The 27,960-nt window shown below is 40.1% G+C and overlaps 1 protein-coding gene across 2 annotated transcripts in view; it reads left to right on the forward strand.

Annotated features, from left to right (window-relative positions):
• LOC100567010 (cytochrome P450 20A1) overlaps positions 1-26,527 on the forward strand; it is a 43,401-nt gene extending 16,874 nt beyond the window's left edge. The window contains exons 4-13 of one of the 2 annotated variants that reach the window (XM_003223540.4): positions 4,030-4,175; positions 5,413-5,580; positions 5,824-5,902; positions 8,029-8,144; positions 10,288-10,342; positions 13,974-14,094; positions 15,925-16,036; positions 16,478-16,542; positions 22,595-22,684; positions 24,791-26,527. In XM_003223540.4, the coding sequence (XP_003223588.4) occupies positions 4,030-4,175; positions 5,413-5,580; positions 5,824-5,902; positions 8,029-8,144; positions 10,288-10,342; positions 13,974-14,094; positions 15,925-16,036; positions 16,478-16,542; positions 22,595-22,684; positions 24,791-24,941 (1,103 nt within the window). In that variant the 3' untranslated portion in view covers positions 24,942-26,527. The remainder of the gene's footprint in view (positions 1-4,029; positions 4,176-5,412; positions 5,581-5,823; positions 5,903-8,028; positions 8,145-10,287; positions 10,343-13,973; positions 14,095-15,924; positions 16,037-16,477; positions 16,543-22,594; positions 22,685-24,790) is intronic. The other variant, XR_010000681.1, reaches the window with a different exon arrangement.
• Positions 26,528-27,960: the final 1,433 nt, after the last annotated feature.

Raw genomic sequence — 27,960 nt, forward strand, 5'->3', positions numbered from 1 at the left:
ACTCTCTGCCCCGGACTGTGGTGGAGGCTCCTTCTTTGAAGGTTTTTAAGCAGAGGCTGGATGGCCATCTGTCAGGGGTGCTTTGAAAGTGATTTCCTGCTTCTTGGCAGGGGGTTGGACTGGATGACCCAACTCTAATATTCTATGATTCTTTGATTCTTCTTGTAAGGCTTCATGTAGTCTGCAAATGACAGGTGGAAGGAATAAAATGCAAAAATTCCTCCATCCTCTCACGCTGCAAACAAAAATGCTTCTCTAGCTACCAAAGATTTTTCTTTCTCTGCTCTGAAGAAAAGTCACAGGCATTCACTATTTGGACCCACAAGAGCTGAATGGATATACCCACTGCAGTTAAAAAAATTAAACTAGGAAATAATACCTCTGTGGGTAATTGTTTTGAATGATATGCAAGCTTCCTTACATCCTACAGGTTTTCTTCTTGGTCTCGCTTGCATTCCTAAAAACATCAGTCCTGAAGCAAAACAATCTCCTAGAAAAAATGCAGGGAAGGTGTGATCCCTTGATTGTGGACATTTCAGGAGTCACAATGACTTGAATGTCTTAAAACCGATTCCATACTTTTGATGTCTCAGTTGCTCCGTGGGAAATTCTGCATTATCTCATTTGCTTTGTGTTGCTGATTGCTTGCTAGGCTCCCATATTCACTGACTCCTTTGCTTTTGCTCTATGCAGATGATGTTTAAGGCTTGGGCTGGGAGGTAACTCGGCTGCATTTCGGGATCTTCACACGTTGGGTGGGAATTCTCCTTCCCTCCTTTGTAAGAGTCTGAAATCAGTGTGATACAGGTTGAACCTCCCTTATTTGAATTAAGAAATCATCCAAAATCCAAATTTGTACACACGGGTGGCTGAGATAGTGACATTTTTGTTTTCAGACTGTTCAGTGCCCACAAATGTTGTTTCATACACATTATTAAGCATATTTCATTAAACTACATTGAGGCTATGTGTATAAGGTGTATATGAAACATAAATATATTCCATGTTTAGACTTGGGTACCATCTCCAAGGTATCTCGGTATGTATATACAGTATGTGCAAACACAAGTATTCCAAAATCTGAAATTTGTAACACTTTTGGTCCCAAGAATTTTTGGATAAGAGATGTTAAGCTTGTACAGGAGTAGTCATGGCTCTATAACATATGAATAAGTGAGCAGAATAAAACTGTTGTTCAATACGAATACATATGCTCTGAGACCCTGGGGAGCTGAGTCTGAACCATGAGTTAGATGCAGCAGTAGTTGAAGCAAGGCAACCTTCTGTGCAATCCCAGGCATTCCTACTCTTAAATAATTTCTCTGTTCAGTGGGATTGACTCCCTGCTACTGAGCTTTGAACTTACCTGGGGTTTGTGCATTATTTTAGCCTGGAGATGGCATAGTGTTGATGCCAGGTGCAGTATGTGGTCTGCAAAGCTCACATTTCAAGCTAGCATGACCAATTAATATCCCTGACAAGAGTACTAGGAGAAAAAAAATTAATGAGTTACAGATCATGTGGCATCTTGTACCGTAATGTAGAAAAGCGTAATAGCAGAGAAGGAAGGAGGAGTGGATACTTGAAGGCACTCAGCTCATGATACACATGAGTGCATCAGGACATTTTAATGGGCAGAATTTTCTGTCACCTCTGAGCTTAGCCTGCAACTTTCACAGCAATTGTGTGGAGGGGCGAATGATTTCCCCAGTCATCATCATAGGCTATGACTTGTGGCCAAGTATGATCGCCTTCCAAATGGAGGGTCTTGGTGCTCATTCCGTAGGTGACTGGAGTTCTATTATTGACTCACATGTTCTTCCGCAGTGAGGACATCAGTTTCTAGATGGAAAGCGGTCCCAGTCAAGATTGGCTTGACACGCCTTCCTCTTGATGCGTTTCTCCCTTTCGCCCTCCATTCATGCCTCTTCAAATTCCACAGCACTGTTGGTAACAGCTGACCTCTAATTAGAATGCTCAAGGGGCAGGGCTTCCCAGTTCTCATTTTTAAGGTTAACTTTAAGCCCATCCTTAAATCTCTTTTCCTGTCCAGTGACATTCCATTTTCTGTTCTTGACTTTAGAGTAGAGTAGCTGCTTTGGCAGACAGGGATCTGGCATTCGGACAATGTGGCCAGTCCAACTAAGTCGATGGCGGAGGATCCTTGTTTCAGTGCTGGTGGTCTTTGCTTCTTCCAGAACGCAGACATTTGTCCGCCTGTCTTCCCAAAAGATGTTCAGGATTTTTTTTGGAAGCAATGCTAATGGAATCATTTCAGAAGTTGAGAGTAATATTTGTAGGCGGTCCACGTTTTGCAGGCATATAATAGGGTTGGGAAGACAATAACATTATAAAGAAGCATCTTGGTATCCCTAAGAATGTCCCTATGATTTCCCCAGTAACACCATATTGTTCAAAGTGATTCGTGTTATAATTGAAAAGGTTTTTTCCAAATTAGCTTGGTTTTGAATAACCAATTAAGACTCGTTTGCAAAAAAAAATCCACTGGTGGCAATGAAAAAGGGTTAGAACCACTAATGTATCAACAGACCATTTTTGGACTGCCCTTCAGTGTGTGGCCAGAGGAATTGTCAGGATCCACTATACCACAGATTGGCCCAAGGAAATGCTGCCTTTAACAGAGAAAAAAAATGCCTTAAATTAAGGGCTGTGCACCAATGTTCTCTGTAGAAGTGAAGCGGGAGGATTTATAAGCCAGCTGCACTGTGGCTAATTGAATTGAGCAGCAGATGGTGCGGAGTATGGATCATCTGACAGTGCTGAGCAGAGGATATTGAGAGCCAACAAAGTGACCTGCATAACAAATGGGTCTTGTTGCAGTTCTCATAATGGTTGAGGAGTGTTTTTCAGTCTTCTGATTAGTCCAGCATTAGTGAAAACTATACTCTGAAGAAGAGTGCTTTAGCGATCTGGTTGATGTGGGTTATGGACTGGATGTCACAGTGGTTGAGATAGCGGGACAGGCTTAGAACTTCTCTGGCAGTCCAGTCTTACAGGAGAGCTGGATCATGGAATCATAGAATCATAAAGTTGGAAGAGCCCACATGGGCCATCTAGTCCAACTCCCTGCCATGCAGGAAAAGCACTATCAATATACCCTGACAGATGACTACCCAGCTCTGTTTAAAAGCTTCTACGGAAGGAACTCCCACCACACTCCGAGGCAGTGAGTTCCACTGTTGAGCAGCTTTTATAGTTAGGAAGGTCTTCCTAATGTTCAGTAGAATCTGAATCCCTAATTCAACATGCCATGATATGGTAGTTGTAGTATTGGACTAGGATTGTGGAGTCTCAGGCTCACATCTTCACTTTTCCATGAAGCTGGTTATATAAGCTTGAGCATAGCTTGTCCTACCTCTCATCCTAACGTATTTGAGAATACACCCCATTCCTTTGCCTTTCTTCTGCAAAGCAAAGGGACAAGCTATAAGTGTGTGAGGCTCTTGATAAAATCATTAGGCTTGTGCAATTCGGCTGGAGGGCGATCCGTTTTTGGTATCTGAATTTTGTTGGGCACCCACCCAGATCTGTTTTTGGGAGCATCCCAAAAATTGGCTAATGGAAATATCTGTTTTTAGCTAGGCAACCAAAAGATCCAGAAGGATCCAGCCAATTGGCAGCAATGGGGAACTGACAAGGCTCCCCTTTCCGTTCCTGGGACCCTTTCCTTTCTTCCTTTCAAGGGAGTCTGGGTTTCAGCAACGGGGTTAAGGAAGCATGCCCTGCATATTCCCAAAGAGAAGAGAAGAAGCCTCACCCAGCAGCCACATGGGCCATTTAAGGTGAAAAAAACATGGCGGCTGAACCCTTGCCGTTAAAGCTTTCCAAACAAGCCGAATTGGCTGAAGGATTTCCAGATGACCTAGAAGGAAAGATGCTTTTAAATGAAGGAATAATACAGGATTCCTCACCCACACAGTGTCCAGAACTTGCTAAATGTCTTAAGGAAGTGTTCAGTGTTGTATGTAAGGATTTCACTTTAGATACTGTGTCTTTCTTTTTTTCCAGCCGACCCCTTTGAAACAATGCTGAAATCTTTGTTAAGATACCAGTCTGGTCTAGGTGGAGATGTGGGCGAGAACTGCTTGAGGAAGAAGCTGTATGAAAACGGAGTAACCAAATCGCTGCAGAGTAATTTCCCTGCCATCCAAAAGGTTAATAATGGCTCCATCTGAAGACTCTGTTTTGCTGTATAGGATGGGGGTAAACTTCAGCTGCTGACTCTGTTGAAGGGGAAGGTTCTGGAAGTTCGACCCGAGCCCCAGGTCCTGTTCAACTCTGAGCCAACCCACTTTTAATTGTTGCATTACTTCCATAAATTGGCACTACATTCCTCCATATGCAAACTCGTCAAAAGTGCAATCACTGGAATAACTCATCGTTAGTTTGGCAAAATGCCTCAGTAGGATTTTGGCCCTTTTCCCAGCTCTTATATGAAGATGTGTTCTGGGAAAGGCCTCCTATGGTATCTGTAAAAAGGAGGTAGTTAGTGTACTGAGATATAAATAACGTTGAAGCTGCATGCTATGTCCTTAACTTAGGAATAACATTGTGGACGCATTTTGTCCAATCCTTCATCATTTGGAATCGGTTCTGACTTATAGCCATTTATACCTGACAACTCTCCCATTCATCAGGGATTAAGAAGCCACACATTTTAAAGTATTGATATGCTTTTGATATAAGCCGCTTTGAGTCTCAGTGTGGTGAGAAAAAGCAGGATATGCATAAACAGTAATAATAATAATAATTATTATTATTATTATTACTGTTATTGAACCTAAGGTGCATGTGTGCTGTGTTGTTATGTACATACATGTAAATAAATAAATAAATAAATAAATAATAGCAGTAGGACTGCTGTGAGACCCGGGAGGGCTACATCACTGGTGCTTGTCTATCCAAAACCAGAGGGATTTTTTTTGCCCTCAAATGACCAATATAATTTTGACACTTTCTAAGACATTTTTCCTCACTGTTACTTTCTTAAAATCTATATAGGCTTTTTTCAAGACTCTGATTGGTTCTTATTTTGAAACACAAACACATAAATAAGAAGGCTAAAAAGGTTGTAGAGAGAAGACACCTGGTACTCTTCTAGGCCCCTTCTACACTGCCATATATCCACATTATCTGCTTTGAACTGGATATATGAGTCTACACTTCTATATAATCCAGTTCAAAGCAATCTGGATTTTATATGGCATTGTAGATAGGGGCCTTAGTTGCTTTGCATCAAAAAAGGCGACTTTCCCATTGTGGGAAGGCATAGGGACTTTTGGGGGACTGCAAATTAGCTTGCGATACATTTTGTCTAGCTGGTTTTATTCCATTTGCTCTTTCAGAGAAAATGGTTGGGATTAATACAGTTTCCCTTCCATTTTTTTCCAGCTATCGGAGGAGTTGCTAGCAAAATGGCTGTCTTTTCCAGAATCGCAGCATGTGCCCTTGTGCCAGCACATGCTTGGGTTTTCAATGAAGGCCGTGACACAGACTGCCATGGGTAGCCGGTTTGAGGATGATCAGGAAGTGATCCGATTCCGAAAGAACCACGATGCGGTACGGTTATGGAGCTGTTGTCTTGAATTCCATGTCACACAGCAGAGGTCTCGGTCATTGAAATCCAGTAAAGGAAATAAACTTTGTCAATGCCATTAATTCAGTCCACAAAGGTCATTTTCCAGTTTGGTATCCTTTCTATATAGAGCCTCACTCCTAATTTTAAAGTTCGAAGAAGATTAATATAAAACAAGACTTGATTTAATGGGATGGTCAGCGTGATTTGTTTGCCTTTCTTTGCAGATCTGGGCTGAAATTGGAAAGGGCTTCTTGGATGGGTCACTTGACAAAAGTGTGACCAGAAAAAAGATATATGAAGATGGTGAGTTGTGCTTATACTTTTTTGTCCATGTCCATTGAGACCTCGTTTACACTGCCATATAAAATCTAGATTATCTGCTTTGAACTGGATTATATGGCAGTGTAAACTCAGGGCTCTTCTACACAGCCGTATAACCCAGAATATCAAGGCAGATAAGCAACAATATCTGCTTTGAATTGGGTTATCTGTCCACACTGCCATATAACTCAGTTCAAAGCAGATAATGTGGGATTTTATACAGCTGCGTGGAAGGGGCCTCATATAATCCAATTCAAAAGCAGATAATGTGGATTATCTGATTTGATTATCTGGATTATATGGCAGCATAGAAGGGATCTCCAATAAGGTGATCGAACCCAGAATATAATACATCTCTTCTTTTAGTGGGAAACCACCTCTGCCTATTTTCAGAGGGAGATCTAAATGGTTGTCCTAAACATTGCATTACCTTATTTTCCAGCACAGGTTGTCCTGAGTTTTGCCTCTAGTCTATATACTTTGTTTTCATGAAAAAGAAAAAGATGCTTATTCTTACCCTGACAGGAAGTGTTTTAAAATGCGAGCTCAATAACTGGGAAATCAAATACTTTCTAACTAGAGCTAAAAGTGCTTAAGGGATTGGAGTGCTACCCCTGTGCTGTTGAGTAGTAGTGCCTCTGGCAAATTGGATAAGATAAAGCGTGTTTGCTTAAATACTTCCACCTGCCTTGCAGCCATTCTCCAACCCAGTACTTTGTCAAATTATGCATCGTGTTGCCAGAGGTGTGCTGTAATTCAATATACCTCCTTTCATTTTACCCACCCATTCACTGTCTTGTATTAATGAATCTTTTCTTGCCAAGATCTTCATTACCTTGGATGCAACCTTAGACTCCTTCTACACTGCCATATAAAATCCAGATTATCTGCTTTGAACTGGATCATATGCTTTGAACTGGATTATATGGCAGTGTAGACTAATATAATCCAATTCAAAGCAGCTAATGTGGATTATCTTCTTTGATAATATGGATTATATGGCAGTGAAGAAGGGGCATGAGACTCACATAAAGCTGGGGAGAGGTTGGCATGTGAGAGATATTCCCATATTTCTAGACAGAGATTAAAAAGAGTTTCTTAGTTTGGGTTGGAACAAGTGGGAATTATGCAGTTCTACAGATGTTATAATGAAGAAAGCTGGTAGTGGCAATCAATCGCAACATCTGGAGGACTATATGATCCCCATTTTTGTTCTATGCGTTTTAAGGTAGTTTGAAACTGGGGCCCCTTCCACACAGCTGAATAAAATCCCACATTTTCTGCTTTGAACTGGGATATATGGCAGTGTGGACTCAGATAACCCAGTTCAAAGCAGATATTGTGGGACTTTCTGCCTTAATATTCTGGGTTATATGGCTGTGTGGAAGGGCTTTGGTTCTGTTTGAATTGGCTCTGGCCGTATTAATCTGTTGATGATTTCTAGAAGTTGAAAGCATATGAGAGACTTTTCAAAGGATCCTTGAAATGCCAGGTTAGGAATATCTTCAGGATGCAATAAACAGCCCATTCCCAAATTGAGTTTTGTTGTTGTTGTGTACTTTCAAGTTGATGTGTAGTTTTCTTGACGAGATTTCCTCAAAGGAGGTATGCCATTGCCTCCTTCTGAGGCTGAGAGACTGTGAATTGCTCAAAGTCATTCATCAGGGGTCTTTGGTCAAGTGGGGATTTATGTGATGTTTTCTTGCTAGATCCAGAGCTTAGAAAAGTTTTTTTAGAGGGTCAAATCTACTTGTTAGTCTTGACTAGAATGGTCCAATGGAATTGGTGCACAAAAGTTCCAGTTAATTCAGTGGTTTAGTTTACTTTGGACCAACAATTTGATTGAGTCCTTGAAACGAGGCACCCAGATTCCTCCAGTCATGCAGCCAGTAGCCATACTAGCTGAGTGATAAAGGGAGCTATAGTGAGTTTTTTGTTTTGTTTTCAATTTCCCAATCTTTAAATAGGGATGTGTTGAAAGGTCTATGTGTTGCTGTTTTAATGTACCTTTCCATCTATCAACAATCTCCACGTAAGAGAGGCCTTGTATGGGGCACTGAAGTCCACCTTCTTGTTGAATAATAACCCACTCTTTCCTCTTTTTCAAGCCCTGATGGACATGGAATCGGTCTTGAAAAAAGTGATAAAAGAGCGACAGGGAAAGAACTTGAATGGGTACATCTTTATAGATTCGCTACTGCAGGGAAACCTAAGTGACAAGCAGGTATCTGCATCTGTTATGTAATTAACTGCTAATGTCATTCCCGCTAGATTTGCTGCTAATTGCATCTTGGTGGATTAGCTGAACTGAATCACCTGCATCATGTTTTGCTTGATCAAATCTTTTTCCTTGTAATATGTTTATTTCCCTGTTTCTAGCCCTGAGGAAGAATTTCTCTCCACGCACATAGAAAAACAAAAAGAGGATCTGTAACTTACGACCCTGATCTATACTTTATCCCAAGTGATGGGAAAAACCGCCTTAAGACCAAAAGGAACACATTCAGTTTCAGATACGTTCTGAGGGCTTCTTTCCAGATAGTGGCTGGGGCCAAAGACAGAAAGGATAGAACCAAAAACACCACCATATTTTAGTTTAAATTTTTGACTGCCAACAACTGGATATCTGGGGAGGCATTTCAGCTTTTTAAAAGGGGAAAGAAACCTGTACAAAAGTTGAGATACTACCAAACTGTAGTGTCATGTGGAAGGTGGTTCTCTTTAGTGGAAATGGTTTGAGTGGGGGAATCTGGTTGAATCTGGTTGAATCCTTCAACAGCTTTGAAAGCATCAACCATCTCTTTGGAAGGGTCCTTGGATTCATTGTTATGCAGTGGCTTTATTTATTCCTTGAAGGACAAGTTCAGAAGGTGGTGCTATATGATCCTCTTCACAGCATAGACCATTGGTCCTTCAAGGATCTGTCTTTTCTTGTGTACCATTTCATACAAGTTGAGTATCCCTTATCTGAAAGACAGTGATACCTTGACATACGAGTTTAATTCATTCTGTGACCAATCTCATAACTCAGTTTGCTTGTATGTCAAAGCAAGTTTCTGTATTGAAATGCTGTTAATCCATTCCAGAGCTCGGTCAGAGAACAAATTACACCCATTTGCCAAGGTCCTTCAGGATTCAGGGACGTCAGCCAGCCCTTCCTTTCTCCCTTTCTCCTTTAGCAGCTCCCTCTCTGCCTCCCTACCACTGTCCACCCTTCAGAGGCAGAGACGGAGAGAAAGGAGGCCTCAAGATGCCCATGCCAAGGTCCTTCCCTTACTCCCACTCTCCTTTTTTCCTCCCTCCCTCTCTACAAGCTTGGCCTGCCTTTCGGGCTGTCTCTGGTTCTTCTCACCACTACGGAGGCTTCCCTTAAGCTCTCTCACCAGCCTTGTGTAGTCTGCTTTGGGCCCAAGTGACAGCAGAATGCCATGGTGGGCCGATGGAGCGGTTAACACTCTGGCTGTTCTCTCTCCGCCTCAGTCTCTTGGCATGGGCACCATCTTGGAAGGGACTCATAACTCAGATCAGGCTTGCATGTTGAATCAAAAAATTCTACAAGCGATGGCTCATAATTCGAAAAGCTCGCAACTTTGGACGCTCGTAAGTCGGGGTTCCCCTGTACTTGAATTTCAAATTTTGGAATACCTGTGTTTGCATATACATACATACTGAGATACCATGGAGATGGGACCCAAGTCTAAACATGAAATTCTTTTATGTTTCCTATACACCTATACACAAAACCTAAAAGTAGTTTTATGAAATATTTTAATATTTTTGTGCATGGAACAAAGTTTGTGTGCACTGAACAGTCTGAAAACAAAGATGTCACTATTTCAGCCATCCAGCTTGACAAATTTGGATTTTAGAGGAATTCAGATTTCCAGATAAGGGGTTTTCAATTTGCATTTACATAAAGTCTTATCCAAGATTTGCCTGGACATTTGAAGAATATGTTCATAGTACCCATATCTTTTATCCCATATTATTGAAATCTGAGAAAGTTGTTTTGGTTCTTTACTGCCTTTCCAAATTACTTTAGATTTCATGATTATAATTCTGATTTTGAAGTATGAATGAACCACAGTATAGAAGATCTTTGTCTATTTGAATATTTTCTTCATTTAAAATTATGTAAGTCATATATTATCATTAATTTTGTTTTTCTAAATGTTCTGCTTGTAATCCTGCTTTTGCACTTTTAGATATCAGGAATATCTTAAATATCCTAACAACATATTGTAATCAGATTTAGCAGTGAGCTGTCACTTGCTATTTCCTTCCTGCTTTCTCTTAGTCAAGATCTTTGGTGGGATTGTAAAGCAATTGCCAATTCTTTCTCTCTGCACTAAATTTTTGTTTCCTAGGTTTTGGAGGACACAATGATATTCTCCCTGGCAGGCTCCATAATCACAGCAAAATGTAGGTATATAAAATAGGCTGTAAAGGGCGGACATAGACCAGTGTCTGGGAAAGCTCATCTCATAATAGTTTAGTTGAACTTGGGTTTTGCATGTTCACATTATAACACTATGTAACACAATTTTTGTTCCTGGGTTATAAATGTCATTTCCTAATCGGTTCTATCATAAAATCATGGAAACAAGTTTATTAAACTGCAAAAAACCTTGGTTTTTGTGGGACATCCTGAAGCACATTTTACTCTGGTTTTTCAGTGAATATCTCAACCAGTTCAACATAGTTTGTGGCAGCCACAAAAACGAAGTTTCTGGAGTAGAACAGCTACTTTCAAAGTAAATACCACACAATCAAACAGGAAATAACACTTTCAAACCAGGAACATAATTATTTTTCAAATTTTGTTATATAGTGTAATAATAGATATTTTGCATTTGTGCGATCCTAGAATCTGGATCCACATAAACTGGGATTTAAAACACTTACCTGACTACAGCGAAAGTTTGAGTCTATTGAACATATTGGCCAGGATTTACACTTTTATTTTTGCTCGCTATGAGAAGTGTAGAGGCAGAAATCTCTGTTTTCCTTTCACCAACAGGCAAAGAGATTTCTGTTCAAGCATGTTTGTAATATGTAATTACTCTCAACCTGGTAATTGGTGTGCATGCTCTATTTTTTAACGCTTCAACTTTTGTAAACAACTGTAACTTTTGTGTGGTTTTAACTAATTGTGTCTGTGAAATGTCTTGGGTCGCATTTTGGGAGAAAGTTGGCCTATGAACAAATAAAAAATGAATAAGAAATTTTGATTTCTCCTGAACTGGGTGAAACTGGGCCCTTTTCACATTAGACAAGCTTCAGATGTGTCATATGAAATCTTAGGAATTATACTTTGGTCAGAGGCACCAGAGGAGATTGCTCTACAGATGTATATAGGATGTTGCCCTGGCATTCAGAGTGGTGTCATGGTCCTGTAAAAGTGAGCCCCAGGTAAAGGCTGGAGCCCATCACTTTTGTTTCACTGTGTTATAGTTATTTGAAAAAACTGCATGGGACATTTCTGGCTACAAGACATCAGATAGAAGAAAAAAGTCTCCAATAGCAATTACCTTTGCTGTGGTCTTCTTTCTGTTGTTTTTTTTTTAAAGCTGCATACCTGTACACAAATACTGACAATTTGGAGAAACTGTTTACATCTCCTCAGCTCCTACAATTGCTAACACCTGAACATTTTTGGAAGTGTAATCCAGATTCTGCTGTTTCTATCAGTGAGAATAGGATACCTGATGCTTTTTAAATGGTTTGCATATGTTTTAAACTGTTGATATTTATACTGATGGGACTAGCGGCCATGAGCTGCTTTAATTGTGTTCAATTATGTTTAACTATGTTTATTGTTTTATTCTTAATTTATTGTGTTGCATTTTTTGATTTACTGTTTTTGTTTGATACTATGTATATTGGTTTTGTGTTGTGAGCCGGCCCGAGTTCCTTTGGGGAGAGGGGTGGAATATAAATAAAGTTTATTATTATTACTACATTTGTTCAGATGAAATTGCTAAGATTGTAGATCCTGCCCCAGCCATTTAGGCCGAGGAGATGGCATTAGAGGAATGTTTAGCAATTTTTCTATAGCCAGAGGCAAAATACTATTGTTGTTTGCTGAGACCTGTGACTCTGAGGGTTATGATATCTTGTGTAGGGTATGAATCCCTGCTTAGTCATGGAAACCCACTTAGGTGACCTTGGGCAAGTCCTGTTTCTTTAGCTTCAGATGGATGCAAGAGCAATCATTCCCTGAACGCATCTTGCCAAGAAAGTCCTATGATAGGTTCACTCTGGGGACATCCTAAGTAGGAAACAACATGAACGCACACGACAACAATTAAAATCAAATGAACCATTCATGAGAAATCTTCACGACGTCAGGAAGAGACAAGAAGCCATTGACAGAAACTACCAGTGTCCATTCAGGAAAGCTTAGGGAAATGGCTAATACCGTATTTACTCTAGTGTTAATGTGTCAATAAATCTAATACGCACATCAATTTTCAAAACCTTAAAAAGTAATTGCTGCCTAATGTAATGCACAATGCCAAATAGTGCACTCTTTGTAATTTTGCCAAAAAAGGTATGCATTATAGTTGCTGCCTGCTTATAATTCCTTCTTTAAAAACAAAACTGTTAGAACACGGAAGCTTCCAGCAATGGAAAGGTAAACCTTGGGGTACATCTATGTTGTAGAATGAATCCACTTTAATTGCCTTGATTCAATGCTATGAAATCATGGGGGCTGTAGTTTTACAAGGCCTTGACCTTTCTCTGTCAAAGAATGCTCCTCAGACTACAAATCTCAGAATTGCATAGCATTGAGCCAAGACAATTAAATTACAGATGACATCCTTCAAATAGGAGCTCCAGGTCCAGCTCCTGAAGCAGCTTCACCTTTGGCTTTGGCTTAGCACTAAGACTGCCATATATTATGCTAAACTAAAAGTGCACTTGAATTTTGGCAAGGTAATTTAGCCAAAAAAAGGTGTTCATTAGGCTTGATGTTTCTGCAGGGAAGTTGTGCTCATGGGAAGAATCTTTTCCATAACTGTAGCTCTCATTCCATGAATGAAAGTACCTTCTGTTTATGGGTCAGTCGTTTCAGTCAACACTTTATATCTTCATGATCCTAAAGTGACTAGAATGTAAGGGAGGATTTTAGACAAGATATTCTTGTTTACATTATGAGAGAACACCAGAGCTCTCCCATCCATTTTAGGAGCAGAAATGGCCCGGTTTGCATTAATTCAAAACCTAATTGCTGTGCGTTAAAGGACGTGATTTTAGGGAGTAGCAATTGAGACATTTCCTCCCATCTGTTTCTGCATTTGGTAGAAACATATGGGAGGAGAGAGGTGGAAGAGATCCTTTTGGTGCCAATGAGAATTTTGTTTTTGCAGTCCAATTGTGAAGGGAGAAGGGCAGCTGGGGGAAAGAAAAAAGATGATTGAACAAATGGCTGCGTTTGGGGGAATGTGGGTCTGTGAATGGGATGTATGCTTGCGTATTTGTGAAACAAGTGGGATGGGAGGTGTATAAGATGTTTATTTGTTTACTATGCTGCCTTTCTCCCAATACAAGATCCAAGAAACTATGTGTGGATGGTGTGTGTGTCTTTGTGTCTGTTTTCTGTTGGGAATCTCCCTCCTTTATAAACGGGCCTGGCACTGCGGTGAGACCGCTCCCATTTAAATCTAGTTTTAACCAAGCCTTGGCCTTTCAAGCCTTCTCTCTAACACAGCAATGATAATAGCAGCTTACTTTACAATGTGGCTGCGGTAATAACATATGCGAAACACACTGAGCACTTAGTAGGAGAAAGCATTGTATAATTGCAATGTGGCAGCATTACTTCAAAAGAGAGTTGAGAATTGTAAAATCTTCTCTTGGCTTTTGCAAATGTAGATTCTCATTTCCTTGAAACCCACCAAACAGCTGTTTCCTCTTTTTGCGTCATATGATCTGTGCAGCTACTTTGATATTATTTTTAATTAAGCTAGAGTACAGGAGCTAGAAAGAAGTTGCTGACCAAACGTATTAATTATTTTGTTTTCTCTAAACTACGTCTTAAATTTTTCAGTGTGCACCTGGGCTGTCTACTTCTTGACTACGTCACCAGAGGTTCAGCAAAAGCTTTACAAGGAGATGGATCAAGTTCTTGGGAAAGGCCCAATAACACATGGGAAAATTGAACAACTCAGGTGTGTGTGTGTGTGTGTGTGTGTGTGTGTGTGTGAAAGAGAGGAAAGGGGAGGGAAATGAAGAGTTCATGCATGTGTATACACATAGAGACAGTAAAAGTTGGATTACAGAAGCACACAATCCCCCCACCAACGTGCTGATTGATCATGGTGACCTGGGGATTTTCAAGGTGTGTTTGTAAGTAAAACAAGTTCTCAATCACCCTTTGATTCTAAAGGAATCAAACAAGTTGGCCCACAATTTAAAACCCCCTCATGTTATAATACTTCAGCTTTTAAATTGTCAGTAGACCCTTGATTCTTAAAAAAATCTATTTTCTGAGGCATTTTTGTCACTTTTGCTGGTGGCCCAGTGCTCCTCATATTGAAACCAGTTCAGACGACAAGATTGTACGCAGGCTTTCGTACTTGTTCTGCCTCACTTCTTCCCCCCTTCCATTGCATTTCTACCTTTTCTTCCCATGTTTTGCTTTAACCCTAATACAATGTGATGTTTGCATGGTTAAGCTAAAGCAAAACTGCCCTCATAAATAAAGTATTGGCTCTCATAACTTGCCATTGTATATGGATACATGCTTACATGGATACCTGAACACCTAGACACCTCTACTTAGATACTATAATTTTAGACTTCCTGTGGTTGATTTTTAGGTCATTCTGTGAGCAACACTATAGGAATTTCCTTAATAAGGAATTTAGTCCTGCCCTGGATTTTGAGGTGTAGCAGCAGCAGCAGCAGCAGCAGCATAGAGCAGTGGGTAAACCTGTGGGTCCCCAGGTGTTTTGGCCTACAACTCCCAGAAATCCTAGCCAATTTACCAGCTGCTAGAATTTCTGGGAGTTGAAGGCCAAAACATCTGGGGACCTACAGGTTGGGAATCACTGGCATAGAGCAATAAGGGGATTCTTCTTGTTCCGAGCATGGGCAGATGTCTATTGAGGTCTGATAAGGTTTCTTCCAGATCATTGATGAATATGTTATACAAGGTAGAGTCAAGGATGCAGCCTTGTCTGACTCCTTTGGACATGGATATTTCTCCAGAAAGTTGTCCCAGGTTGCCACATCTGATCTGTAGCTAACTGCCACTATAAAGGTAAAGGTTTCCCCTGACATTAAGTCCAGTCATGTCTGACTCTGCGGGTTGGTGCTCATCTCCATTTCTAAGCCGAAGAGCCGCCGTTGTCTATAGACGCCTCCATAGACGCTGGCATGACTACATGGAACGCTGTTATCTTCCTTCCAGAGCAGTACCTACTGATCTGCTCGCAATTCTGTGTTTTTGAACTGCTAGGTTGGCAGAACCTGGGTCTAATAGCAGGTGCTCACACTACTCCCAAGATTCGAACCTGAGACCTTTCGGTCTGCAGGTTCAACAGCTCAGCGCTTTAACAAGCTGCGCTACCGGCTAGGAATCATTCTGTAAGTTGGATGTTTCTTAACATCCCTATTTAGTTACTTAGCTATTTAGTCTAGTAGGATCACACCCTGATTCGAAGCAAGTGTTGGAACAAAATGCTGGAGGTGAAATTTGCTGAGGCTTGTGTGAAGTGATAGGCAAAGTGTATGTGGGCTCACAGCAGGCTCTCTGCTTTCAAAGCAAGGTTAGCCATTGAGAAAGTTACATCTCTGCTGGACCTTTGTGGCCTAGAGAAAGGCACTCATGTGCTAATGGATTAATCTTGTTACCAATTGTGCTGTGATTTGCTTGGTTTAATAATGTTGAGACCTTTGTTAGGTTCCTGCTGTTATGGGCTCCAAGAGCTCTGCCTCTAGTCTCCATAGGAATCGCCCTGCTAAAGGAAAGGCTTCTAAATGGTATTTATCTGCAGATATTGTCGGCAAGTTCTCTGTGAGACTGTGCGGACAGCAAAACTGACACCGATTGCTGCAAGGCTTCAAGAGCTGGAGGGCAAAGTTGACCAACATATTATTCCCAAAGAGGTAGGATTGGAAGCCAGTACTCAAATCTTCAGTTTCATGTTGCTTTACTGCAGGGATGTATGGGAAGACAATTACATATGAGGACATAATGTTTTTAACACCTTAAGGCATGTGTAGGAATTGTAGATTCTTTCAGTATAATTGTAGCCCAATGATTCCACCTGAACTGCTGTTGTTCCAACATATGGAATCTTGGGATTTATAGTTTGGCCAGTGATGGTGCTCTTTGTGTGTGGTTTCTGCATGCTTTCCCTAAACTGCACATCATAAAATGGAGCCATGAATGTTAAAAGTGGAACCATTCTGCTATAATTGGGTGGTGCAAAAGGGTCCTGGGAGTTGTCGCTGCTCAGAATTACGTTTCTAGACTCTGCAGTTAGTTTTGCAGTTATGTCATCGGTGTTGGCTAAAAGGATGCATTTTTTTTCTATTATTTTCCAGGCTCTTGTACTCTATGCTCTTGGCGTGGTGTTGCAGGACAGCTCGGCTTGGCCGCTGCCTTACAAGTAAGGCAACAAAAATGGTTTTCTGTATCCCTTTGGTCCCCATCTTTGCTAATGTGCCATTTGCTTCCGAATGGGTGGTTGGGCTGTGTTGTGTCCCATTGGGGGTACTGCATTTTAGATACAGATGGAAGGTTGTAGGCTTGTGCTGCTGGATAAAAAACAACCTCACAAGTGCAAAAAAAGCACATCAGATTAGGAATAGGAAACTATGTGGAAATCTGGGACCACTCTCCCTGACCAGCCCCACTGCTGAGCTACATCCCCCCATAGCAAACCCAGGGATTTCATTATTCCTATCCAGTCTTCCATTGCTTTTTATCAAACAGATTTTAGAAACTGATGGGAATTGAATGCGATTTCTGACCCCTGCCCAGCATTCTAAACTCAGGCAGGGGCAGAAACTGTTCATGATCACATAGTTCAGCTTCCCAAGGAGAAGCTGGCAAACACAGTGAAGAACGTTTACATTTGCTTCCAAAATTAGACATTTTTGTAAGTGTTATATCAGTGTAATGTGATCTTGCAAACTGTCTTTGTCATGTTCCATTCAACAAAACAATTAACTTGCTTTTCTAAATGGCCATGACTTTTTGTTGGAAATGCTAAGTGTAGTTTTTTTTACAAAAAAATCCAACTGTGAGCTCAAAATATTGTATTCGCAGTTCAGGGGAGAAAATGTCAACGAAGGCCTATTCTTCTGGAGATCACGCAAGGTCTTCCCATTATTTCCAGATCTGACTGTGTTTAGTTCTGTTTTGAAAGGATTTGGGCTTCAAAACTTCAATTTCACAGCGTGGCAGCAAATGTCGTAACTCTCTATAACCTCCAGATGGCAACTTCTAACATCATTCGGGAGGAAAGCAAGAGCAGGAATGAAGCTGAAATAGAGAGGTTTGCTTTTATAATATTTGGAAGTATCCAGTTTAATTGGAAAAAAAAAACTTCTCTGAGGACACTCGTCTCGCTCTAGGTATTGTTACTTTAGTTTGGAAAGTGAAGAGGCAAGAGAGCCTCAAAGCGGTGGAACTATAACTGTGATTGTGTCTCTAAACAAGATCCTGGGTTGCATCATTAGGATTGTAATGTCAGATTGAAGGAAGCATTGGTCCCACTTTATTTTGCTTTAGTTAAAACTCACCTGGAATAACTGTGTCCAGTCCTGGGCAGTGCAATTCAAGAAGGATATTGACAAGCTGGAACGTGTCCAGATGAGGGAAAAGTTGTATTAGATACAATGTGTGCATTGAATAATTGTGCATTATCTACTCACAGAATGGTCTATAACAGGCATGGGCTAACTAGGGCCCTCCAGGTATTTTGGACTACAACTCCCACAATGCCTAACAGCTTCAGGCCCCTTCCTTTCCCCCCTCAGTTGCTTAAGCTGAAAAGGAAAGGCACTGAGACTGTTAGGAATTGTGGGAGTTGAAGTCCAAAACACCTAGAGGACTGAGGTTTGCCCATGCCTGGTCTATAATGTATCTAATAAAATGATTGTTTTAAAAAGGAAAACCTTTCTGACTGTCAGAGCTATTTGACAGTGGAATAGATTGCCTCAGAGGGTAGTGGACTTCTGTTAATTTTGGAGCTTTTTAAATAGTGATCAGATGTCCATTTGTCATGAATTCTTGAGTTGTATGTTCTCACATAGCAGTGGGTTTAGTAAATAGATTTTAGGCTCCCGTCTGTTATGCAGAGATAGTGGTGAATGCAGCTTTGCTTTAAAAATCCCACCTTGATCTTTTATTCAGAGTGGAACATAGAAGAAACAGCCATCCCTATCATTATGCAGGATGAAGTTGGCATGTCTCGGGTTTCAGATTTTGGAATATAATTTTTAAAAAATCTTCAGGCTGTCAAATTACTTTGCATAGAACTTTGCTTTTCAACTGCAACGTGGGCTTTTTCTCCCTTGGATCCTAAACTATCAAGACCAGTTTGAAAGTCTGCAAATTTGGAGCATTCCCAAAACCTGTCTCCTGTACTTCCATTACTCCTTTTCACCTGCTGCAAAGGAGGCTGTTCAGATCCTGAAATGGTGCTTGCCTGCTGTGACAGTCTGGATGAGAGTGAACAAATTGAAACTGGATCCAGATAAGACAGAGGTCCTCCTGGTCAGTTGTAAGGCTGAACAGGGTATAGGGTTACAGCCTGTGCTGGATAGGGTTACACTTCCCCTGAAGACACAGGTTTGCAGTTGGGAGTTCTCCTGGATTCATCGCTGAGCTTGGATCCTCAGGTTTCGGCGGTGGCCAGGGGAGCTTTTGCACAATTAAATCTTGTGCCCCAGTTGTACCCATACCTTGAGAAGTCAGACTTGGCTACGGTAGTCCACGCTCCTGTTATACATCCCAAATAGACTACTGCAACACACTCTACGTAGAGTTGCCTTTGAAGCCTGTTCGGAAGCTTCAAATAGTCCAGTGGGCGGCAGTCAAGTTCCTTACTGGAGCAGCGCACAGGGAACACACAACCCCCTGTTGTGTCAGTTCCACTGGCTGCCATTCTGCTACCAAGCACAATTCAAAGTGCTGGCTTTAACCTCTAAGTCCCTAAACAGTTCCGGTCAAGTTTACCTATCCAAACACATCTCCCTTTATGAGCCACGTAGAGCATTAAGATCAGCTGGGAGGTTCTGCTTTTGGTCCCACCACCATTGCAAGTGCGGTTGGTGAGGACAAGAGACAGGGCCTTCTCAGTGGTGGCTTCTCGGCTGTGGAACTCCCTCTGCAGAGATCAGATTGGCCGCCTCTTTCCTGGTGTTTAGAAAAGAACTAAAAACTTGTTTATGTAAACAAGCATTCGGTGAGTGACAACAATAGCGTAGCAGATGGATGATAACCTCGGGATCAGTGCAATGTCAAATGTTTCATGTTTATGTTTGATGGTTTTATAGATTTAATGGTTTAATTTACAATTATGTTATTGTTTGGGGTGTGTGATGTATTGTTTTATCATATGTGAGGCATTGAATTTTTGCCATTTAATAATAATAACAACAACAACAACAACAACAACAACTTTATTCTTATTTCCTGCCACCATCTCCCCGAAGGGACTCGGGGCGGCTTACACCGAGACAAGCCAAACAACAACAAAGCATAACATTACATACACAGAATTTAACAGTAATTTAAAACATATCAACACTAAACTAAAACGACATAACATGACAATTATTTTAAAAGCCCGAGCTTTATTTATTTGATGTGCACTGCTTTGAGTCCCCCTAGGGGTAAGAAAAGCGGCATATAAATGCAATAAATAAATAAATCTGTCCTCCCTTTCTGTGGAGAAGCAGCATATAAATTGGCTAATCAGAGACATGAATAATAGTGATAACTTAAAAAGTGCAGTAGACAGCCATGTCTCCAAACTCTGTGAGTGCATTTTTCGGCCCTGCGAGATTAATGAAACTACGGCTCAATCCTTTGCATTTATATTCACTTACTAAAGCAATACATGAAATGGTTTTTGAGAGCAGAAGCAACGGGTGTGATTCAGAAAGTGGCTATAGAAGGAGGACAAGAAAACAAAACATTTTCCTCACTGCAGGGACTCGGGTCAATGAGAGACCTGGGGCAATTGCACCATTTGACTTGATGATAATCAAGCCACAGTCCTTGACCGTCTCTGCAGTTTGTTTTATTGTTTTATTATTATCATGCATTCATCCAATGCTTTTGGCCTATGACACGGTGCAACATAGAAAAATGCTGCATAAAGTCTACCATATCACCCGGGACTTTGATTTTACAAAAACTGTCCAGACCCTCTTAGAAAACCGTAGCTTCTATGTGGAGTTTCAGGGCCAGAAAAGCAGATGGAGGAGGCAAAAGAATGGTTTACCCCAAGGCAGCGTTCTTGCACCAACTTTATTTAATATCTTCACGAACGATCAGCCACAACCATCACTCACAAAGAGCTTTATATATGCTGATGACCTTGGCCTTACAACACAAGCAAAAGATTTTGAAACAGTTGAAAAGCAACTCACCAATGCCTTGAAAGATCTCTCCAGCTACTACAAAGAGAACCACCTGAAGCCTAACCCTGCCAAGACACAAGTGTGAGCTTTCCACCTACGTAACCGCGAAGCCAACAGGAAACTGAAAGTTACTTGGGAAGGCCAAGAGCTCGAACACTGTTTCCATCCTAAATACCTTGGTGTCACTTTAGACCGAACACTAACATATAGGAAACACTGCATGAACACCAAGCACAAAGTAGCTGCACGCAATAACATCCTGCGGAAACTGACTGGCAGCGCATGGGGAGCAGACCCACAAGTAATAAGAACATCAGCCCTGGCCTTGTCTTTCTCAACTGCTGAGTATGCCTGTCCTGTTTGGCACAAGTCTGCCCATGCAAAGCAGGTGGACATAGCACTGAATGAAACATGCAGAATCATCACGGGATGCCTTAAACCTACACCTGTTGATAAACTCTACAAGTTAGCTGGCATTGCCCCTCCTGACGTGCGACGGGAAGTTGCTGCTAACGGTGAGAGAAAAAAGGTTGAACATTGTGAAAGCCACCCACTGCATGACTATCAGCCTCCTCCCAGTAGACTCAAATCAAGGAAAGGCTTCATGAGAACCACCACTCCTCTTGATGTTCCTCCAGCAGCAGCAAGGGTGTCTCTCTGGGCAGCTAAACCTGGCAATCCCAACTGTATGCCCCTCCATGAGGGTCTTCCTCCAGGGGCAAACCAGGAATGGGCAACTTGGAAGTCCCTGAACAGACTCAGAAGTGGAGTGGGCAGATCTAAAGACAACTTGGCAAGGTGGCACTACCTGGAGGAATCCTCCACCTTGTGTGACTGTGGAGCTGAACAAACAACTCAGCATATGTATGCTTGCCCACAATGCCCTGCCTCATGTATGGAGGAGGAGTTGTTTAAAGCTACAGACAATGCCCGCTTTTGGTCCAAAACTATTTAGTTGCTTGTGATTTCTTTTCTTTTCTATCTTATTTCCATTATTTGAAATGTATTTGCTGTAGCAATGCTTTTGACACGAAATAAATAAATAAATAAATAAATAATCATGTATTTAAAACAACAAAGCAGTCCCCTGCCCTCAGGTTACAACCTTGGAGTGTGCAATATTTTTCACATTGCTCTTATAAAAAGGCCAGCTGGAATTTACAGGAAAATAAACTCTTTGGCCACGAAGAAGAGGAAGGTGGAAAACTCTAACACACAGTTGATAACTTGTATATTAAAAACGATCTGGTAGCCAGTAAAACACCATGCTTTTTGATAATTATGCACATGTTCTGGTGTGACCTCTAATCAGTATTATGTGTTGCAGTAAATAGTTCCCCCCCTCTGTGGAAGTAAGCAACCTGGCATCACCTTCCTGCCTTGTCAATCCTTTGATTATGGGATTCTTAGCGATAATTTAGGCCAGGCTGTGTAATTGCTTGTTTTAAAAACCTCGCTGACCCGATGGTGAAACAAGCTTTTCTTTCTAATGAATCATCGTCTCCTGTGTGCACATTTGCTCACATGCCAGCTGGGTTGTGGGGGGAAAAAACAGGATGAGGCTCAGTGCAGGCAGCAGGGAAAGAAGGAGGAGAAATTAAATGGCAACACTTCAACCAAATGGTGCAGAATAAAGAGTTATGATTGTTCCAGACAATGAGAAGCTATTGTGTCCCCTTCTACACAGCCATATAATCCACATTATCAAACCAGATAATCCCTTCCCTGTTTTCCCTTTTTATCCATTGTCCATTAGAATTTTTTCTTTTGTTTTCTTTCTTTTTTTCTATTTTTTCTATTTTTATTTTTATTCTATTTCTTATTTATGTACAAGGAAAACCTAATAAAATCCACATTATCTGCTCTGAACTGGATTTTATGAGTCAACACTGCCCTATAATCCAGCTCAAAGCAGATAATCTGAATGTTGTATGCCAGTGTAGAAGGGGCTTGGATTTTGTGCCAAAGTATTTCTTAATGAGAATGACTTTTCCCGGATCAGGCTTTGTAGGAGGTACTCTAATTGTTGTCTTCTGCCTTTTCACTACTATCATCCCATTCTAGGTTTGATCCAGACAGGTTTAGTGAAGAATCTGCAATGAAAAACTTCTCCCTTATGGGTTTTTCAGGAAGCCAGGAATGCCCTGAACTAAGGTGAGGAAATAGCACAAAACTCTGTTTTGTCTTTTTGTAAAAAAAAAAAAAAAAAAAAAGTGGAAGTGATCCATCCCTTGTGATGTTTGGTAGCATTTATCTAGTTTTGTCTATTTGGTGGAGTCTGCGATCTTCTTTGTTGCTTATTCTGCCTTGGGCCCCAAGCAAAGTGGATGGGGGGAAGTTACATGACTTTTTGTTCTCATCTCCACTCCAATCCCCGTTGTCTGTGCTCTACAAGAAGATCTCTCCTGAATAATGAGTCTGGAGGGAATCACCCCAAATTGATCAAGAGCAGCTTCCCATTTGAGCTGATTCCCATTCCCTCATCAATACGGCATGTTGAGGTGGCCACTCCACCTCACAAAGCCTCTCATCCAAAGGGTCTTTGTACTCAGTCTGAAATGTTACTTATGTTAGTTAAGCACTTTCCAAAGCTTGTTTTTGATATCACACTTTAAATGTAATTTACTGGGATAATTGTTTTATTGCTTTGTTACTGTTATTTGTTTGTTTTATCGGGCCAGGCCCCATGTAGCTGCCTCGAGTCCCTTCGGGGAGATGGGGCGGGGTATAAAAATAAAGTTGTTGTTATTATTATTATTATTATTATTATTATTATCATTATTATTAAATGTAAGCCGCTTTGAATCTCCTTCGGGAGAGATGAAGCAGAGAATAATAATAATAATAATAATAATAATAATAATAATAATAATAATAATAATAATAATAATAATTTGTTGTTTTGCTAAACTTATTCTGTTTTTGGTGGATTTGATTGGTTCTATTTTGAGAACTAATATTTTGGAACTATATTGAGTCCTAATATTGTGGAAAGAGGGTGATTATTATTATTCGTAGTAACTGAAATACTAGTCCTCCTACGAGGAACTAAAAAGGAATACAGGCAGTCCCCGAGTTTCAGACATCTGACTTACAAATGACTCATAATTAAGAATGGAGGTGAGACAACAGGGAGTGAGAGACATCTTCCCCTCGGAACGGAGTTATCATGGGGAAAGGTTGTCTCGACTGAAGCTTTAGCACCAGTCCTTGTTTCATAACAAATCAAATTTTTCAGTATCTAATTATCATAGGGATAGAAAATGAAGTGAAATCTTCTGAACAGAGGCACAGCCAGCAAAACAACTGTATCAGGAGTGTTAACTTTTCCCAATGATAGCCAAAACTTAAAAAAAAAATGACTGGAGTTACACTTTTAAAGTGTACCTGTTCCGACTTACAAACAAATTCAACTTAAGAACAAACCTACAGAACTTATTGTGTCTGTAACTTGGGGGCTGCCTACATGTCACTCTTCAAATAATAAGTGATTATAATTAGAATGAGAATGATAGCAATCATAATTTTCACATTACCTTTCCTTATGATCTGAAGAGCGATCTGTTCCTGCTTTGTTATTAGTAGTTAGAAAATACCATTTTAAATATTCTTTAAAATAGCATTAGTAATAACAACAATGATTATTATTATTCAGCCTTACTCCAAATATGAATTAAAACACAAAAAATGGATAATACAAAAGGTAAAGAACAAATAATCATGTTAAATATAAAATAAAATAATAATCATGAAAAATATATATAAATACAGCCCATACCATTTAAAACAGGGGTCTCCAAACTAAGGCCCATGGGCTGGATGAGACCCTCCAAGGTCATTTACTCTGCCCCTGTCCTTAACTTTAGACTTAGGGTTGCCCTAAGTCTGAAACGACTTGAAGGCACACAACAACAATCTTGACTATTAACTTGACTATTTCATCATCCAAAAGCAGGGCCAGATTTCCCATTGAAAGACAGGTAAGTTCATGTTGGTGAAAATTGTTCTTCATTTTAAATATTGTATTTTCTTTCAATTTTTTTTGTACTACAGATAAGAAATGTGCAGTGTATATAGGAATCAGTTTATGGGTTTTTTTTTCAAACTATAGTCTGCCCCCCCCCCCCCCCCCAACAGTCTGAGGGACTGTGAACTGGTCCTCCACTTAAAAACTTTGAGGACCCCTGATTTAAAATGATTGCTCACTTGTCCTAAGACCTCTGTTGTCTTCTCAATTGCTGTCTCTTTTTCGACTGTTAGGTTTGCCTATGCGGTCGCCACAGTCCTGCTGAGTGTGATTGTGAGAAAACTTCACCTGCATCCTGTGGAAGGTCAAGTCTTGGACACCAAGTATGAGCTTGTCACATCACCAAAGGAAGAAGCATGGATAACCATATCCAAGAGAAACTGAGAGAGGGTATAAAGTCCTATTTTGGCAGAAGAGTCTTCTTACACCAGTTTTTCACCATTTGGTGTTGTAGGGCAATGATCTCCAGGCATTCTCAGCCTAAGATGCTTCTCCTGTTCCTGAACTAAAATGGTCTCACCACAGAAAACTCCAGTTTGCCTTATTCTAAACAGGTCTCTAGGATTCATGAAAGAGGAGAATTTTGAAAAATAAGGACACTCTCAGAAATCAGAACTGCAAAGGAGGCACGTGATCTGATTTACCACAATCTAAAATATCTGTTGGAAAATTGTGGTAAGGTGTTTTGCGCATGCACAAAGGAATCTTTTGTAAAACTTTTTGTATATTTAGTAAAAATCACGTGTTCAGAATTAAGATGTAGCATAGCAAATCCCAGTGTGGATGGACCCCAGTGAGGCCAGATCTTAAACGCAAGCCCTGATTTGTCAACAAAAGACATAGGCCAGCACACAGTTCATTTTTAAAAAACTAAACTGCTAGAAGAATAATTATTAAAAATTATTTAAAATGTCTTCAGAAATTGTAGTTGCCACTACATCTTGAGCTGTGGTTAAGATAATTGATTTTGTAATAGAATGGGAAAAGTCTATTGGTGAGTATTCAGGATTGCTTCCAAAAGCAGGTAAGATACTACCACAGATTACCTGTTTATACTTCTTTTGGGGATTGATCTAACTCAAATCAGTACAGTAGAGTCTCACTAATCCAAGCTAAGCGGGCCGGCAGAAGCTTGGATAAGCGAATATCTTGGATTATAAGGACTGATCAAGGAAAAGCCTATTAAACATCAAATTAGGTTATGATTTTACAAATTAAGCACCAAAACTTCATGTTATACAACAAATTTGACAGAAAAAGTAGTTCAATACACAGTAAAGTTATGTTGTAATTACTGTATTTATGAATTTAGCACCAAAATATCACGATATATTGGAAACATTGACTACAAAAATGGCTTGGATTATCCAGAGGCTTGGATAAGCGAGGCTTGGATTAGTGAGACTCTACTGTAATTGTTAAGTCCACTATGGACAAAGTTATCCAGGAGTTTCCATAAGGGTACTTGATGGCATTAATGTGAACTGGATGGGAAGTGGACTAATTCAGATGTGCTCCAATACAGAGACTGAATCCATACATGATATCAAAGTGGTTTTGTTTACTTTGGATAATATTCACCAAGTAACCTGCAAGTATAAGGATATTGTCTTGTTATTTTTTTTAATCTGCATCTTCTGCTCTAGATGTTGGAGAGAGGGGTAAAGCCATTACTATTAAATCAAATCAAATAAAAAATGTTTTATTGATAAGCCTATTGGCTGTATCAAAACATTTGACAAACATTTAACACATACAACATACAACCCACATTACAATCAAAGTTAAATGAACAAGCTGTTAATAAGGGGTCAAGATCCTGAACCAGATCAAATATCTGCCTCACCCCTACAATTTACACCAATCGACTCCAAATATGCAGTTTTCAGCCAAGTTGCTGTAAATTTAAAAAAATTTTGTATGTTATTTTAGTATTCTGTCCAGCCAATAAAAATGTAGTTTTAATATAAGGATCCCAGTGTGTTTTGTATAACGTATGGCCCGGGATATTGGCTTCTCTCTTTCTTATACAAGTTACAACTCAACAGAACATGTGTGATATCTTCTACTGCTGCTCCACAGATACAAAATGGTTCATTATACAGAACTTGGTTAAAGCTTCCATGTCTGACCATTGTGTCCAGCTGTTCAAATCTAGTTCTGGTCAATACCCTTCTGAGTTGTTTAGGCATTTCTGTCTTTAGATATTGGGCTGTTTGAAAAGTATGTTTAAAACGACTTGGCCATTTCGATGTGCCAGCTTTACTGAGGGTAGCAATGTTTTTCTGAGCAGTCTATAAATGAATTAATATTCATTTATATATCCAATATTCGTTGTGCAACAATTTTTGGATCTAGTTCTTCTAGGAGATTTGGATTTAGGGTCGGAAGTCAACAACTCCTAATGTGTTTTATTTATTTATTTATTTATTTATTTATTTATTTCTGACTGTTTTTCCTCACCTCTGGGGAGGGAGTCAGTAAAGCAATATACATGGCAAAAATTCAGTGCCTCACATCCATATAAACATATAAAAACATTACATACCTAGAAACGATCACATATGGCCATAAATTAAATAATTAAAAGACTATATATACCAATTTATCAATTGAACTCACCAAGAGGTCTGATGTTGATTTTTTGTCTGCTCTAACTGGCACGGTTTTGGTAGTCTGTCATTTGCCATGGCATTCAATTTTATCCAATAGTTATATGCCCTAATTTTGGAGAAACCATCAGCTGTTATAATCCCTGCTCTGCTCTTACTGCAGCAGCTGTGGCTCTTTTGTCCATTCCCAGAAAGCTTCACAGGTGATGTGATTGAGATTGCTCTAAATCTCAAACCTCAGCCTTATATACTTTAAGAAGTGGGTCTAAAGATCCTGGTTGGCTATGATTTGTTAATGTAAGCAGTAGATTTGCACATACTCTTGCTCTGGCTGAGCTATTTTGATGGTGTGGGAGCCAGGAACCGGTCTCAGAAAAAAAACAACTCCGAGGTACGTAAAAGTGCAAACTTGCTCTATTACTTCACCATCCAGAAGCCATCTATGTCTATTATGTTGTTCCATTCCTACTAACAATGTTTTGTTTTATCTGATCAAAATGAGCCCAAAGCAATCTTTCTGTACAATTACCCCATTACATGTCAAATAATTCAACTTAACAATGTCTGCATCAAATCTGTTTCCCTTTTTTCCTCCCCTCCTCCCACAATTTTTTAACTTTTAAAATTGCAAATAGTTGCAGTATTTGTATGCAATAGCTCTAATATGGAAAGTAAGCAACGCAACAAGTGACTATATGGATGCCACCTCATGGCCAATGTAGAAATCAAATAGACTACAGTTGGAAGCAAAAGATGGAGAAGCTCCATTCTCTGTAAAAAAAAAAAAGATT

This window comes from Anolis carolinensis, chromosome 1 (assembly GCF_035594765.1).
Source record: "Anolis carolinensis isolate JA03-04 chromosome 1, rAnoCar3.1.pri, whole genome shotgun sequence".
In the NCBI taxonomy this organism is placed as follows: Eukaryota; Metazoa; Chordata; class Lepidosauria; order Squamata; family Dactyloidae; genus Anolis; species Anolis carolinensis.